At 34.9% G+C, this 16,724-nt stretch overlaps 1 protein-coding gene across 1 annotated transcript; it reads left to right on the forward strand.

The window, feature by feature from the left end:
- The first annotated feature begins 4,961 nt into the window (after nt 1-4,961).
- Nucleotides 4,962-14,051, forward strand: LOC135157460 (progestin and adipoQ receptor family member 3-like). Its single transcript, XM_064112915.1, has 9 exons — nt 4,962-5,118; nt 6,137-6,384; nt 7,286-7,448; nt 8,014-8,166; nt 8,775-8,972; nt 9,559-9,649; nt 11,232-11,702; nt 11,946-12,523; nt 12,744-14,051. Exons 2-7 carry the CDS (start codon nt 6,233-6,235, stop codon nt 11,399-11,401), a joined length of 927 nt encoding a protein of 308 aa, XP_063968985.1. The 5' UTR covers nt 4,962-5,118; nt 6,137-6,232; the 3' UTR covers nt 11,402-11,702; nt 11,946-12,523; nt 12,744-14,051.
- Nucleotides 14,052-16,724: the final 2,673 nt, after the last annotated feature.

A 16,724-nucleotide genomic window follows, 5' to 3' on the forward strand; every position in this document is an offset into this window, starting at 1 on the left:
AGTCAGAGGGCCAAACTCTTGAGTGTTGGAAGTAAACCATGGAATCTGATCATTACACCAAATATATGTAGTAACGAAAAAAATATATATCATACAGAATGTGTTATTCAATTCAAATAAAACTTGAATCGTGGCATGAAGCCAAATTACAAAATTGTTGACAAAATACATTTAAAGCAATAGAGGTACTAGTGTACAATAAAACAACATAACAGGATAAAACATGATTGATTGATTGATTAATTGATTTATTTTATTCATATATATATATATATACATCATTTTCAACATTACATATCATATTTATTAATATAAACATATATATATATATACATGAGTGGAGCATCATAAGCTCTATGAGCTTGAGAACGGTGTTCCAAGAAAAATACTATGATACATAAATTATACATTGGCTAAAATAATACATTCAATGATGCGAACATAAAATAAGAGGTCAGAGAAGAGCAAGAGAGATAGCATGAGGAGTGAGAAACAGAGTGGGAGAGAGAGAACTGAAAAGAAAGAGAGAAACATGAAGAGAGTACTAACAATATATAAAATACAAGACATAATGTTTTGATAACGAAGACTCATTGGTAAGGTATTTTGTTTGTATAATAATAATCACAAACAGCAAAGTAAGAATTACATATGTGTGGTGGTAAATTATGTAACCATGCAATGGTAATACAACATATATGATATTATTATCAGCCTTGTGTTTCATATTTTGAAAGAAGGAAAATAATCACAATTATTACATTGCATAAGACAATCAAAATTATCACATAAAATAACAAACAATATGACATGCATCAATGGCAATAATTACATAACATGGTATAAAAATATGCTGAAACAAGAGTTTTAGAATCAATCTGAATAAAAGGTATTGAAAATTAAATATTGTGCAAAATAACGAAATGAAATAAAATCAAAATGTTGATTGCCAGATCATGAACAATTAAGAAGGGGAATGAATCATTGAGGATGGCAGGGCAGAAGGTCGGGTTACAGAAATATGGGAAACAAAGAAGAGGAAACTGTGTTTGGAATGGGATATGAAGGGTTAGGAGAAAAGTATATAGGAAGAATAATGAGAGAGAGAGAAAAGACGAAGAACGTGAAGAAAAAGAAGGGGAAGAGCAAGAAGAAACTTTAGAGGAAGAACATGAATGAGAGAGGGTATCTAATGGAATAATGGGAATTAAATGAAATACAACAACCATAAATAAATTGAACAAAAGATGGTGTTACTTATAATAATACAGAATCGTTTACCTTATAGTTAATTAAAAGTTAACATAATAAATTTTCAAAGTTAAACGAGAAAAGATACAGTACTCTGTCACACCAAATGAACTTAGCAAAGAAATGAGCATAGTTTAGAGGAAGGAGAAAGTGAAAGAGAAATAAGAAGAGAATAAGGAAAATGGGAGGGCGGGTGAGGATGGTGAAGAAGAAGAATTTCAGTAGTAGAAGGAGTATGTACATTATAGGGGAAGAATGAAAAAAAAAAAAAGGAGGAGGGAAAAGATGAGAAGAAAGTGGAAGAGTAAAAGGAAGAGCTGTACATAGGAAAGAAATACCAGAGAGCGGAAAAAGATGGAAATGGAGAAAGAGTTTATCCAAGGGAAGCTATAGGGTAAACACCCGAAAATTGAACCAACACTATGACTTTAAAAACAAACATGACAATTTCATATCAAAATAAAATGTATCGCAAAAAGTAATAGGTGTGCAAATAAGGGAGCCAGTGATATATTAAATATCTACACTCACTTTTTCATTTGTATTTTATTAATGTTGATATACTAGATCTAAACTTGGTATGAATCTTTCGGGAAGTGCAAAATAAATACATACGGTATATGATATTTTTTCCAGCTAGTAGATCAAGCTTTATCACCTATACACAGCGGCGTAACAGGGGTCGGTGGCCAGGGGGGGCAAGAGCCAAAAATTTCCCGGTCATATCATGGTATGAGCAGGTGTAATGAGGCGACTATTTTGAGAAGGCCAGATATTGCGTATCAGGCAGAATTAATTTTTAAAAAAAAAGTTGCGAGCGAGCGAAGCGAGCGAGCAAAAATTTTGACCTTTTTAATACAAAAATCTAATTTTGTGATATATTTTGACATGATATCCAGAGAATAATATATTTCACTTTTCTCTCTTTAGATTCCTTTTTTGTGGTCTGTGCGCCACTGTGAACAGGATTCTTTGCGGCAGTAGCGTGAAGAGTAAAAAAAAAAACCCAAAGGGCGCAGTATAGCACATGTGCTAAAAAGCTGCTTTAAATAAGTCCCGAGCGAGCGAAGCGAGCGAGAAAAAATCACCTTTTCCTGAGAATCTAACTTTGAGTTGTTTTTTATTCAGTAAATAAAATCATATCCTACACTTTTCCTTTGCTTTTCTTTTCTCCTTTTTTTGTTGTTCTTGTTTGTAGAACTTTTTGAAGCCATGCATGGCCCAACCCTTCCATACGCTGTGCTGTGCGGTTGGGGTCCGGGGCGGAGCCCCCGGAACTGCTTGATATCAAAGCCATTTAAACCTCGCAGATTGCCGCTATTTTAATCAAATCGCGGGCATATACAGAATGTAGCTTTATTTTACACAACACATTTATTCAACCCAGTTGCGTAATGAACCAAATATTTTGAGGGAGCAAAACATTGCAATGTGGGAAAAATTTGTAAAAAGTCGCCAGCGTGCAAAGCGAGCTGGAAAAAAAATGCCCATTGTAATTAAATTCTAATTATGTGATAGACTTTTCCATTATATTCAGCAAATAACACCCCAGAAGGAAAAACCAGTTCCACTGGACCAGTTAGACCAGTATAATTTTAACTGGTAACTCTGGAAATTGGAACATCGGTTTACTGGTCTAACTGGTCATACTGGTCCAGTTAAAATTTTACTGGTCCAGTTAAAAATTAACTGGTCTTGAACTACTGGAATTTTATACTGGTCTTGTTTCTGGTGGTTGTTACTGGTCTCACTGGTCTTCACACTGGTTTCCAATTTCAGCTGGTCTTTACTGGTATTTTCTACTGGTCTGACTGGTCTTCGAACTGGTCGAACTGGTCCTCGTACTGGTCTTACTGGATCAATTTATTACATGCATTTGGTTTGTTATATACCATGGTCAGTGAAATGTGATGGAAAAATGGTTAGTAAAAATCTTTCTGCTGTTATTTTAAATGTGATGTATGAAATTACACATTTTCATTGTGAATTAGTTCACACACTTATTTAGAAAGTTTTTAAACAACAATGAGTGCCATTGCAAGGATATTCCATTCTAAATCCTGATTTTTCTTTTAAAAACAGGAAATATGCAAATGAGGTAAACCACGTGATCAGCATCATCAGAATTACTGGTATTACTGGTCTTGACCAGTTCAATTTCAAACAATGAATTACTTTAGACCAGTTGACTCTATCAGAGGAATATATCTTGATTTATCTTAATCATTTAAAAAAGGAAATAATTATTTTAATGATAATGTTCATACTTGATAATTATGATAATATTAATAATAATAATTACAAAATCAATAACAATGATAACAGTAATAAGAATGAAAACAACAATGATCATAATAATTATAATTATATTAATTATAAAAAGAATGATGATAACAATGATAAATGATAACGGTAATAACTTTCTCTGAATTGCAAGATTCATTTTCCATAATTCGTCATAATTATGATCTGACTTGAAATAAAGTCATTATTTATTGGACCAGTACAACACCAGTTTGATGAAACACAATTTAACTGGTATTACTACTTTGTTTGAACTGGTCTCCAGTTGATTTTTACTGGTCCAGTTAAAAATCAACTGGTCCAGTAAACATATAGTGGAAACCAGTAAAAATCTACTGGAAACCATTTATTGGACCAGTAGCATCAGTTTGATGAAAAACAATTTAACTGGTATTACTAATTGCTTCAACTGGAATGCAGTTGTTGGAACTGGTCTCCATTCGATTTTTACTGGTCCAGTTAAAAATCAACTGGCCCAGTAAAAATATACTGGAAACCAGTAAAAATCTACTGGAAACCAGTAAAAAAAAATACTGGTCTTACTGGTTTTTCCTTCTGGGACCTTTTATTGTTTCCATTCATTTCATTATACGTTGTCTCCTATAATTTATTTTATTTCCTTTTGGGTGTGGAACCAAGACCCCCCCCCCCCCCGCCTGTCTGCCAGTGATTGAACGGGGGGCGTTATAGATGAATGTTATAAATGTAGAGCCCCTACTGCGTGGGGTCTGGGGCAAAGCCCCGGTAGCTTATTTGCATAACATTTAGCAAGCTTAAAGCACAATGTTGTATGCAGTCCATTAGCTTTTGACTAATTACATTCTACCTTCGTTTCCCGCAATTGTTTGCCATTTTGTCATCTTTTAATTTATTTCCCACTCTGCTATTGCATTACATAGGCCTATTTCGGAATGATTTGCTCTTTCTCATATGTTTTTCTTAATTTCGTACATTTTTCCGCTTTCCTTCCTTTTCCATTTAAAAAAAGTTTTTTTCTTTGTTTTCTTTTCACTTTTCCCTTTCCTTTTCCTCCTTTCCTTTTCCCCTTTCCTTCCCCTTTCCCTTTCTTTCTCCCTCTTTTTTTTTCTTTTTCCCGTTTTTCTTTTATTTTCCCGGTGAAATCCGCCAGGGGGGGCAACTTGCCCCCCCTGCCCCCCCGCCTGTTACGCCACTGCCTATACATGTCCGCAAAAAATTGTAATGAAATAGTGAGTGTATGAAATCATTGTTGGATTTAAAGATCAATTTTAGTAACAACTTTATAATCAATTGCATATGCATGCGAATAATTAATTTTAGGTTGTTTTTTAATTTGAATTGACAAACTTTGATCATGGACCTATCGGTCCATGCTTTGATACAGTATACACTCTGTTCTCACAGAGAATTAGATGTTGGCGCCCTCTATAATCACATTCAAGACAAATATGATAACAATCCGCTCGAGCTCCGGGATCAGTCAATTTTGCCGCAAATTAATGCACTGAAAAGATAAATTTCAAGTACGAAGACAGTGCAAATATCAATTTTATCGAGAGGAATGGTCACATTGCAGAGCACAAAGTATGTAAATCATCTATGTTTTCATGCTGTATTCTGAGCTGAGTGGGGATTAACCCAGAGAGCTCCCGCCCGCGCAGGCGGGAGCTCTCTGGGTTAAGTGGGGATCTGTGTTGGGGGCAGTAAGTGGCAGTGCCAGTGCAGTGGTGGAGCTGGAGCGGGCGGCGCCGGGAGAGAACGCTGGGCCTGGCCTGGGATGGGGTGCCGGGTTTCCTTGGGCTCTCTCTCTCTGAAAATAAAAGCCAGGCGATGGTGTGATGTGTTGTCATGATGTACCAGTAATGCACTAATAAATAAAATGTGAAGGAAAGGGTTATGAATTATATAGGTCCATGGTGATAATCAATTGTATTTTAACAAAAAATTAAGAAATTAATAATGGTTGCTTTGCCTTTGACTTTGTCAATGTCATTGAGTTTGATTCACTCATTCAGAAGCCAAACCCAGGCCAAGGCCAAAAAGTCTTGATTAGCTAAGGGCCAGGCCAGGCAATGTTGTCAACAACAATGTTGTCAAAAAATATTGCTAAAGAATCAGCAGATAGTAAGATTTGAAATGTTACAACAATTAGATCAATACAAATGAAATAATAAAATCACCAAAACTAAAATAGGCTAATTTCTTAATTAGCAAATTCAAAGAAGTTTGAAAGCAATATGATCCTCATTTAGTTTCACTTCCTTGTTATTTAGGGCAAGCACAAGCATGATGAGGGAGGAGCTAAGCCTAATAGAACACGTTTATGTAGGAAATTAATTTATTTATATCATGTTTATATATTTTTTAATAATACACCATTTCTATATGCTGTCATTTCCACTTTTTATTCATGTATTTTAAAATGTTTTATTATGTAATATATGGTTATAATAATTTTGTAAATATTAAAAACAAATTTCCTGTATGGACTTGATAAATTGAATTGAATGAATGTAAAAAAAGACAAAATGTTAAATATGATTGGTGCTACAGCTACATTATATCTACTGATTTTCCCCCTTTCAATCTACACATTCTACAGCCAGGCAAAGAAGTGTCAACCCCCCCCCCCTCCAACACCCATCCTTGAGAATGCAAATACAAACCTGTTTAAAGACTACATGAAAGGTTTCTGAAGATGAACTGGCGTGACATGACTTTGGATCCGAGGAAGGAGAAGAAAGGCATCCCTCTGTATTCATATAATGAAATACCTCACTTTATGCAAGGGAATCCTTACATCACTCATGGCTATAGAGCTTTCTTGTCGAGTGGACAGTGCTTTAGAAGGTGAGATTTAAAAAAAATTATATTAAATAAGGGAAATTAGCCCACAGATTAAGTAATTTGTATGCAAAGGCAGAAAAATCAGAGAAATGTAATAAAGGTTTGGTGAGAATCTATTAAAGAATAAGAGATTGATCGTGATCTTTGCTAGCAGGGAAAAATTACATGGGGGCTCTGGGCAATTTCGCTCCCGAAATGCTCAGAAATGCTCAAAAAAAAACTTAAGGAAACTGAAAAAAGGAGCCCTTGAAAATCCCCATTTTGTTGCTATGTTAAAGCTTTTACAGTGCTTCAGATTCAGGAAGTAAGTTGTGAAGAGTAGTCCTCAATTGAATAAAAATTGATCTACATGTATTAACTGCTGACTCCCACCAGGCATGATGTTCTCCCAACTAAAATTGGAATTCTGATTTTTTAAAATATTTTTTAAAAGATTTTTTTAATATTATTTTTGTTATTTTTATTTATTTCTTTTTTATTTGTAATCCTTTGTCAAAGAACATTCTTATGCTGTTTTTTTTACTGCTTTTTTAAGTCTAATGATAGAGCTATCATGCAGACTCACCTTGAAAAATCTCTTTCGAATTCTTTACTATGAAAGAGCTTGTAACCCCGACCAGGGCGTCTTGGACTTCGACAGGGACTTAGCCACCCTTGGCTACTTTTCAGATTTTTTTTTCAGAGGGGAATATCATGCCTGTCCCTCATGCCAACAGCTGCAATAATGTACCTTTTTTATAAGAGTATTTATAGCAAAAATTGTTTAAATATATAAGAAAAAATAAACAAATCGGAAAATGATAACCTCAGTAATTAACCAACAGCCTTGTTCATTGACATTTCAAGAAAACTTGCTTTAATTTTTTAAACGCAGTCTTCTTTTTTGATTGTTCACTTGATACAGTTTCTGTACCTGGTCCAATGAGACGATCAACGTATGGACTCACTTACTGGGTTTCTTAATCTTCCTTGGTCTAACCATATATGATAACGTCATCATGATCCCGTTCTACCAGGGCTCTCTATTTGATCATGTGATCTATACAGGCTTCCTATCTTGCTATCAGGTGATCAGTCATCTTAAACCTTCCATTATTCAATCATAATATAGTGGTCTTTATTTTCCTTGATCTGACCATCTATGATTGCATCATGATCCCATTATATCAGCATATATTTGCATTTATATTTCATATCTCTTGAAATTGATGTTAATACTAATCAAATGTCAAATAAAATTATTGTTCAGAAATATGCAGCGTGTTTTCTCCAAAACGGGACACTTTTCCTTAGATACAATTCTCACATGAGAAATCCCCTTGAGTACATCTCAACTTCAGGAAAGCTCCCCGAAGAACTCTTTTGCCAATAAGAATTTTTAGGATTACCATTCAGATGGGGAGTTGTCCTGTGGAGCCTTTCATGAAGTAGATAGGCGGTCATTTCCTCTGACAACTGTTATAGCAATTGAAATCTTTGCATCTGATTGGCTTAGAGCAAATTAGTGAAAATCAGTGACAAACCTCTTTGTGAAATGCTCCCCTAGAATTTGTATTTCGATTGCACTTAAAAATTAATTAGCAGGAGATATATAATGATTAACTTGAAATGCGTCTTCTTTCTCTTTGACAGTTTTGTATGTTTGCCTCTGCTGCTTTTCACCTGTTTTCTGGTGGCAATGAAACGATATACAAACGATGGTTTGGTATTGACTTGGCTGGTATTTCAGTAGGAATCATGGGATGTTATCTACCTGGGATATATTATGCTTATTATTGCTTTACGGTAAGTGAATGTAACAACCCTGTCTCATAGTTTGAAACAATCATAAAGGTTATGATGAGTAGTTGTGGGTATAGGATATTGGCGTTAAACTGATTAAAGGTGATATCACATTTGTTTAAATTCCATGAAAAAATCCATGTGAAACATCATTCGACATTCAATGTTAACTGGTGAAATTGATTTCTGTGATCCCAAAATATTATCACTTAAAGTGCACAGACTCATACAATTGAATTATTGAATTGTTTTATTAGTTATTTTTTAAATTACAGAAATGTTGAAATGTCATATATATGTTTGATAATGATTCTCTGTGTCTTTTTTATTGGCCCCTCAGTACGGAAGTACACTACATTAACTGAATAATTGCAGTCTTTTTTAATTTCACAAATTTCAAACATCACCAAAATTACTACTTTCACTTATCTCCAACATTACCACTTTGCATATTGCTATTCCTGCTTATGAAAAGAACACTAGAAATCCTGAGAAATGTTTTATAAACTTGTGAGTATGCTAAATAGCTATAAAATTGGGGGGGGGGGAAACCTGTACATATCAAAGTATGTTATTGGCTCATGTGGTATTGATATCTTTGTCTTTGACAGTTTTGGAGGAATGTATACCTCATTCTTGCATCCTCTCTCATCTTAGTGACCATCTTGGTTCAGCTACATCCGAGATACCTCTCAGCTCATTGGTACAGTCGTCGGATTATGCTCTTCTGTGCCATGGTTGGTTTTGGCGTGGCTCCCACAATGCATTGGGTGTTTCTCTATGGGGGAGTTAATACCCCTATAGTGAAGGTAAGGAATTGACGGACGACAGGGGTCAGTTTCACAAAAGGATCATTAGTCTAAGTTAATGGACCTACATTTATAGAAATGTGTGTTAAAATTATAAAAATTTATCTATGTGTTGACGAAGAAGTTTGTCAAATTGATGACTTGATAAACAGGCCCATGTTTTCAGGTTTGCCTTTTTAAAACCATGTTGCCTCTCTGATTAGATGTTCAGTTTAGATCGACAATGTGCATTGTTGGCAAAGTTGCAAATGTTCTTCCTCACAGTATAAAGATAGGAGGCACAGCCCACCCTAATATCAATTTGATATGAATAACAGGGATAACTGACAAACGGCTGAAAATTTCATCAAAATCCATATGTAAAATAAGAATTGATTGTATTTTAAAAAAAAAATCTATGGTTTCATATGACTGTGATCTGTATAACATGTCTTGTTTTTACATAGGACCTTCCAGAACTTTGTTGAAATAATTCCCCAGCATCCTCAACTGCTAATTAGATTTGAGAAGTAAAGTTATACCAATCTGTGATGACAATTATAAGTGACATCATACAATTAATGTTTCATAATCTTGTTTCATGTAGCTGATATTACCCAGGGTCATTGTACTATATCTGATGGGATTTACGGCTCTCATATTCTATGCAACTAGGTTTCCAGAAGTATGCTGTCCAGGTGAGTAGATGTAGAAAAAAGAAGAAATATTAAGAAATACATTGTATGAAACTACTAGTATGCTCTGCTCGGAAAATGCCTGACATGGTTCTTTTCTAATGCTGAAAGACAAATGTGGAGATAAATTCATTCTGATAGTGATATTGATAGTGCTAGGTTATTTGGACCAATCTTACAGAACTTGTTGCTTTTTCAGTGGAAGTTGTTGGCAATACTATTTTTTATAACAAGCATGAAATTAAATATGATTTTGATAATCATATTGAAAAAGTAAAAAGAGAGACAATTGTGAATAATGACAAAAAACATTATTTGTATTTAAGTTTTATGTTTTGAGCAAATTTTGTTCCAATGTGCAGTGTGCACTGAGCATTATCTGACCAGTGCTTTGATGTTAATAAATTGCACTGAGTAGGAATGATGGTTGATACTATTATGACTCTTCCTTGGACCCTGGAGAGTTACAATTGGGTTTTGTAGCCTTTTCTTTAAAAAATAATAAGTGGAAGTTCAGGGCAAGTTTTCCACAATCCACATGTTGAAACATCTGTTCTGTACAATATTGTGAGAAGTGGCCCAGTGGATTAGTGTCCGGACTTTGAAACAGAGGGTCGTGGGTTTGAATCCCAGCTATGGCGTAATTTCCTTCATCAAGAAATTTATCCACATTGTGCTGCACTCGACCCAGGTGAGGTGAATGGGTACCCGGTAGGATTTATTCCTTGAACACTTTAGCGCCTATTGCCGCCTATTAATTTTGCGGCTCAGCTACAGCCGGGGTAATAATATGATACCAAGTATCAAAACGCAGTTGAGTATATGCACATAGTAACTGCGCTATGGACGTATTATTATACAGTGCGTCCCAGAAAAAACGAAACCGAGATTAAGCGATGATTTATCATAACTTAATCACAAATACAATAGACAAATGACCTACCAATGTAAAGCTTAGAATCTCCTCTTTCATTTGGTATTACTTAGATTATTCCCCATTCACGCATGAGTGAGCAAAAACAATTTAACAAAAGACTTAATGCATGGCTGATCGTCAACAAAACGGAGTGTCAAGTGAGTTTGAACGCTAGCCTGTAGAACCTCTTAATTTTATGAAATTATTGAAATTCAAGCCTTATTTCAAATAACCAGAACTTTGTTATTTCTTGATCATTTTCTGTAATTGAGGTATCAAATTAAAGAGCAGATATTGAACTTTTTAAAAATGTGGTTTTCTTTTTTAAACCCAGATACAGCCCGCCAAATGACTTTTTGGTATCCCCTCTTCAAAATGTTTTTGCTCACTCATGCGTGAATAAGAAATAATCTAAGTAATTTCAGATGAAAGAGGAGATTCTAAGCTTTGCAATGGTAGGTCATTTGTCTATTGTATTTGTGATTAAGTTATGATAAATCTCGGTTTCGTTTTTTGTGGGACGCACTGTATAAGTGATATTTGGTGAACTCAATACCATCTCTTCATTGGAGGTTCGCAGGTAGATTTTTTGTTTATTGTCATTTCGTGAGACCTATAATCTTGATACCAATAATAGTTTATATTTTTCTTTGTTTTTTATTCATACAGGTAGAGTGGATTACATTGGTAGCAGCCACCAGCTTTGGCATGTTCTCGTTGTCATAGCCTTTTTATGGTGGCACCAAACAGGCGTTATCATGATGGAGTTTGTTCACAATTCAGACCCTTGCAAACATGTAGTGCAGGAATCGCTCATCAACCCTTATTTAGAAATGTGATGTCTACCACAGTTAGTTTAAGGTTAGATTATGCTGATGTAACATCTGGTTATCAACTGATCAAGGAAGAATATACTCTTTGAATAAATATGGCGTGAATGCTGACTAAGGCAAACTATTTTACCACAAACTCCTGCCACTTTTCCATTCCTGGAAGGCCAATAGACTCAGCAGTGTTTTGGTGTATTTTGATGGAGTGAGCTCTGCGACTGGGAACGCCTTACCTCACATTTCTTCTGTGCGGATGCGTAGTTCAGAGAGTGGTGGAGTCCTATACTCTGGACCTACCACTTTAACATAGGTGTTTGAGGTGTTTGTTTATGTTTTTTGTTATTTCTCATTGAATTTGTGATTATATGATGTTTTTAATATTTCTTTAAGTACAATTTTTGTTATGGGTTGGCCTCACACAAGGTTTCTTCCTTTTTGGCCATTACCTTCCTCACTTTCTTTAAATTTGATGTTCATTGTATTACATCGTCTATTTTTTTATGTATTTTTATCTTGATCTCTTGAGGAGAAATAAATGAAACTTGAAACATAGGTAGGTTTCAGTCAGGTTGTGGGCCATGCCCAACACTGCCACATGCCTAGCACCAAGCTCCCAGTGTGGAGCTAGCTAACTAGTACATCATCATGTAGGTAGATGGCTTTCTTGATGAAGTCAGTATTTCTTAGTAATATAAATGATTAAATGTCAGAGATTAATCATGCTGTAAAAACTTTCCGAGCATAAGGTCTGCGTATGAAGTGTATGCGTTTTCATTTGTCTTCGTGCAGTTTATAGTGCATGTACCCCGATAAGGACACAAGCCATAATGAATATTAAACTCCAACTCAAATTTTTCTTTAGAAACATGATGTTCATGTTGTGTCTAGTTTAATTTATGTTAGCAATAATATTTCTCATTTTTTATCAAATCAAATTAGATTGCTATGGAAACATGTTGTTCTTGTTTAGCTGATATAATTCATGTTAGAAACAAAGCTGTTGACTTTGAAAGCATGATATCTAGTATATGACAAGTAAGCAGTAATACTTATTACTCAATGGACGTACTCATAGTCTAATAATTTAATTGATTAAAAGCATTCTTCTTCAACTCAACTATTGTCTTAGGGGTGTTGCAAGAAAATATTTGCAATTAATCGCAAATATTCTGTTGCAATTTTACAATTGATTGATCACTTTTAACTATAGCAAATCAGATTACACTCCTTGTTTCATGGAGCAGATTAGCAATCAATCGCAAATTTGTAAATAATTGCACAGCATATGCTTGATTTCAGGAACGAAAATAAACCTGCAATTGATCACAAGTTTCTTGCAATGCCCCGTTAGAAACACAACATCCATGTTGTTTACCTCAATTCTTGTAAGTCTACCACCCAATTCATTAGAAATATGATTCAACTCAAATATTTTCTTCCAAACATGATGTTCATGTTTCTCTAGCTTAGTCAGTATTTAGCTTTATAATACTTGTCATTGTCAAATACCTGATTCATTAGAAATAACAATATTTAACTCCAATATTGTCTTAGAAACATGTTTCTGTTCGTCTAGCTTAGTTCTTGTTAGCAATAATGCTAGTCATTTTCAAACTAAATTATATTGCTATAGAAATATGATATTCATGTTCAGTTTGTGGGGTTGTGGTAGATGTAGAAATTATACAAGTAACTCTAAGTCAGATCTTCGTGCAGACTCAAATTGAGAACAATAGAGTGACCAAGCTAGAGCAATAGGATCTCTGGACTGTTTCTTTTGTTCGGGCTTGCAAGTGTAAATTTGATTGTAAATTATTTTCAAAGAAAGCTGACTAGTTCTGTAGGAAAAGTTTGATTTAGATTTACATTAGGTCAATAACACATTTATTGGTCTGAACATTTGCTACCTCTTAGAATTTGTTTGATGATTTTATTCGTTAATTCAGATATATGTATGAAATGTTACCTCAAATGCCAGTTCTAATAATATTACCTATGCTAGTATTTAGACATTGAACGTAATCTCCATAGTTAAGAAAAAGATTATGCAATAAAGTATATAACTTGATATATTTAATTATACCCATTCCATTGCGAAGTAAGCATACTTGTTAATTCTTCATCCAATCTCTGTTACATGTAAGAAATGAACAGGTTAATTGAATGTTAAGAAACATGTCATTGTCGTCTGTGGCCATAATTTTATTTATTTTTAGTTTGTCCATTCCCCAATCATCCAACCATACTCTTGCTGTCAATCTGCTGTTAATTCTGGTACAATTACGATTTGGTCTATTTATCACTTGGTCTAATGTGAAAGATAACGGCTACCTTTTTTAAGTATGGAAAACTAGTTTTGTTGTGGGAGAAAAATTATTTTTAAAATGATTATGGAGTATGTGATAAGATCATTTCTCTTACTGTTCTATGCTATGTGATAGATGTAATATAAGTTAGTATGTTTTGTTTTGTATTTAGTTAGATATTTATTGAGAGTCCATTTTTTATTTAAAATTTGGTGTTGTGATTGATTCTTTTTGCTAGATGCAGCATGCAAGATTTCTTTTGCAAGGGTGCAAAACATGTCAAGTGTTCAAGAATATGTACTAGCAATGGAGTGAAGTGAACAAGCTGATTATAAGGGTATTTTTCTATACTTTTTTAAGAACCAAAAGTATCTGGTGCATTTTTAAGTGAAAAATCTTGAATGTTTGCAATAAACTAAAGAAGAATTTTACAATTTTGCCCCTCCCCTACCTTTGCTGTAGGTCTATTCGGGTTTTCTTATGTTAATTCTACAATAAAACAGAGTCCAAACTACTAAATGGTATGCAATTGATAATAATGTAATGACTTTTGTTTGGTTTGGAGTCGGTTTTACCGTTGTGACAGTAGTATAAGTCAATGAATGTGATGTATTGCTGCAAAACACTGCAATATCTATTTTTGTTGAACCAAGAGGGCTGTTTTTTGCAGAGTCGGCCTCATTCTGCCTCCCCCCAAACTTTTCAAACTGTTGCGGAGCCTTTTGCCTTCATCCTTTTGTGTTACGCCTATTCAATCAACTTGAATTTTTTTAAAAAACTTTTACAGAGTTGGTCGTGTGAAATATGTTACAAATGATGATGTCCATGGCATTACAGTCAAACTTGCCTCACTTAGGATAGCTATAGCCGAAATGCGATTAAACTGTTATGATATTTTTTTAGTTTATTTTGCTTAGGGAAAGTTTAAACATATTTGCATAACTTTCTGTTTATTTATATTTGCAATGTACTGTATTTGCTGCAGTTCTTTCATCAGTCATATAGCATCTCAATTAACTTTATTCAGTGAATGAAACAAGAGTTTTTAATACATATCGTATTGGCAGGGGCACAAAAAATTACTGAAATGATAATGATATTGTAATAAAGATAAAGAGAATATGCCTAAATTGATATGACTGAAATTAGAAACCTGTATCACAACACTTCCCTTTGTGTATATGGTGCTAATTTGAATGCAACTCTTTGAAGATTGAAAATTGTAATCCTGGTGATTGTTTTGTAGTATTATGATTTTATAGTTGACTCACTTATGTGCATTTCCCCCTAAAACTGGCTATACTCCGTGGAGCGGGAATTCCAGTTTATCCAGCCGCATACATGATGATCATCTTTATCTATGAGTAATATGAATAGGTGTTTTGGTAACATTGTGTAATTCAGTTTTTGTGTAATTGAATGATTCATGCATAAGGCATGGAGGCCAATCACACAACTTGATCTTGCAGTACTTCCATTGTCTTGTCTTTGTCGCCAGCTTGTCTTTTATAATATTGAAAGTATTAAATTATTCAAGCGAATCTAGTCCTTATGTCTGATTGCTTGTGTTTGTCTGATGTCTTTGAATTGTGCTTGAAAATATTAGGCCCAAATTCACAAAGGTGGTTTGAACCAATGGTTTATGCAGATTTCCTCTAGAAATTACGCTTAATTTAATACCACGTATGATACAAAAAATTATCCAATGCCGATGCACGCTTTTGTAACGTCTCCAAATTGATGCAAGCTATTTTTTTTATGAGTCCACTTTTCAAAACAGTGGACTCTTGAATAAAATAGCGTGCTTAACCATGGCAACAGGTGTCAATTTTGCACAATGTGACAAAAGCACGCATCAGCATTGGTCAATTTTTGATATGCTCGGTAAATGAAGTGTAATTTCTACAGGAACTCAATCTGCACAAGCCATGGGTTCAAACCACCTTTTTAAAATTGGGCCTTAATTTTTTGGGGAATTTTGAGCAGGTTTATTTTTATAGATATTTTTGCAACTCATTTGCAAAGCTTGGCAGTGAACAAGACATATATTTGAGAAAGAAATAGAGAGGACAGGATGGAGAGTGAGAGAGAGAGAGAGAGAGAGAGGGGGGAGAACAAAAGAGGACTGTATTAAAGGGAGAAAAGAGTGAGAGGGGGATCATAGATTGAGAATCTGAACAAGGAGGAGAGATCAAATGAGATCATATAGCTGATCAAGAAATGAGGGATGAGTGATCAATAGCTCTGTAGTTTGTAGAGGGCATTGGATCCCTCATGATGGTGTTCCTGGAAGAGGAGCTAAGCTGAGCTTAACAGCTGGGAGATGGGGGCATATAGGCCTATAAGTGGCCTAAAATTCCATCCTGAATCAGGATCATTTTGGTGAAAAGAGTCTCTATAAGTGTTAATTGCTATATAACCCTAAATTTTTTGTGAGTATATAACAGTAAAATTTGAGAATCAATCATTCAAGGGTAAATGATTCCTCCCAAGATCTCTTTGCCTGAGCTGAACAGAAGCGGATCTAGAGGGGGGGTTGGGGGGGTTGCAACCCCCCCAAAAAAAAAAATCTGGGGACCATTTTTTTAAATCTTATCTTTTTTTTTAAACTTGTAATTTTATTATATTTCTATGTATTTATTTCATTTATTATTATTATTATTATTATTATTTCTTTTTGGGGGAGGGGGGGGGGGAAATGCCATTTTCACACACAGATTTTCAAAAATTTTCCCTACTGTGGGAGGGGGGACACCCCCCTCCCACACCCTCCCCCCTCGCTCGCTCCGCTCGCTTGGACTCGGTCGCTACGCTCCCTCGCATACCACCCCAACCCCCCCCCTTTATAAAAAGCTGGATCCGCCCCTGCTGAATAAGTAAAAAAAAAAACAAAAACAAACATTTGGGCGGACGGACCACACCCAGCCCCACCCACCATTCACAGTTAAAGAGCAAAGATTAAAAGGATAACTTACTAAAATACTAAACCCTGTGTTCGGGGATATGGGGTCGGGGTGGTAGCACCG

This window comes from Lytechinus pictus, chromosome 18 (assembly GCF_037042905.1).
Source record: "Lytechinus pictus isolate F3 Inbred chromosome 18, Lp3.0, whole genome shotgun sequence".
NCBI lineage: Eukaryota > Metazoa > Echinodermata > Echinoidea > Temnopleuroida > Toxopneustidae > Lytechinus > Lytechinus pictus.

Coding starts and splice junctions, on each gene's coding strand:
- LOC135157460 (XM_064112915.1), top strand. CDS start 6,233: ATGAACTGGCGTGACATGACTTTGGATCCGAGGAAGGAGAAGAAAGGC. Junction 6,385..7,285: donor AGTGGACAGTGCTTTAGAAG/GTGAGATTTAAA, acceptor CACTTGATACAG/TTTCTGTACCTGGTCCAATG. Junction 7,449..8,013: donor GCTTCCTATCTTGCTATCAG/GTGATCAGTCAT, acceptor TCTCTTTGACAG/TTTTGTATGTTTGCCTCTGC.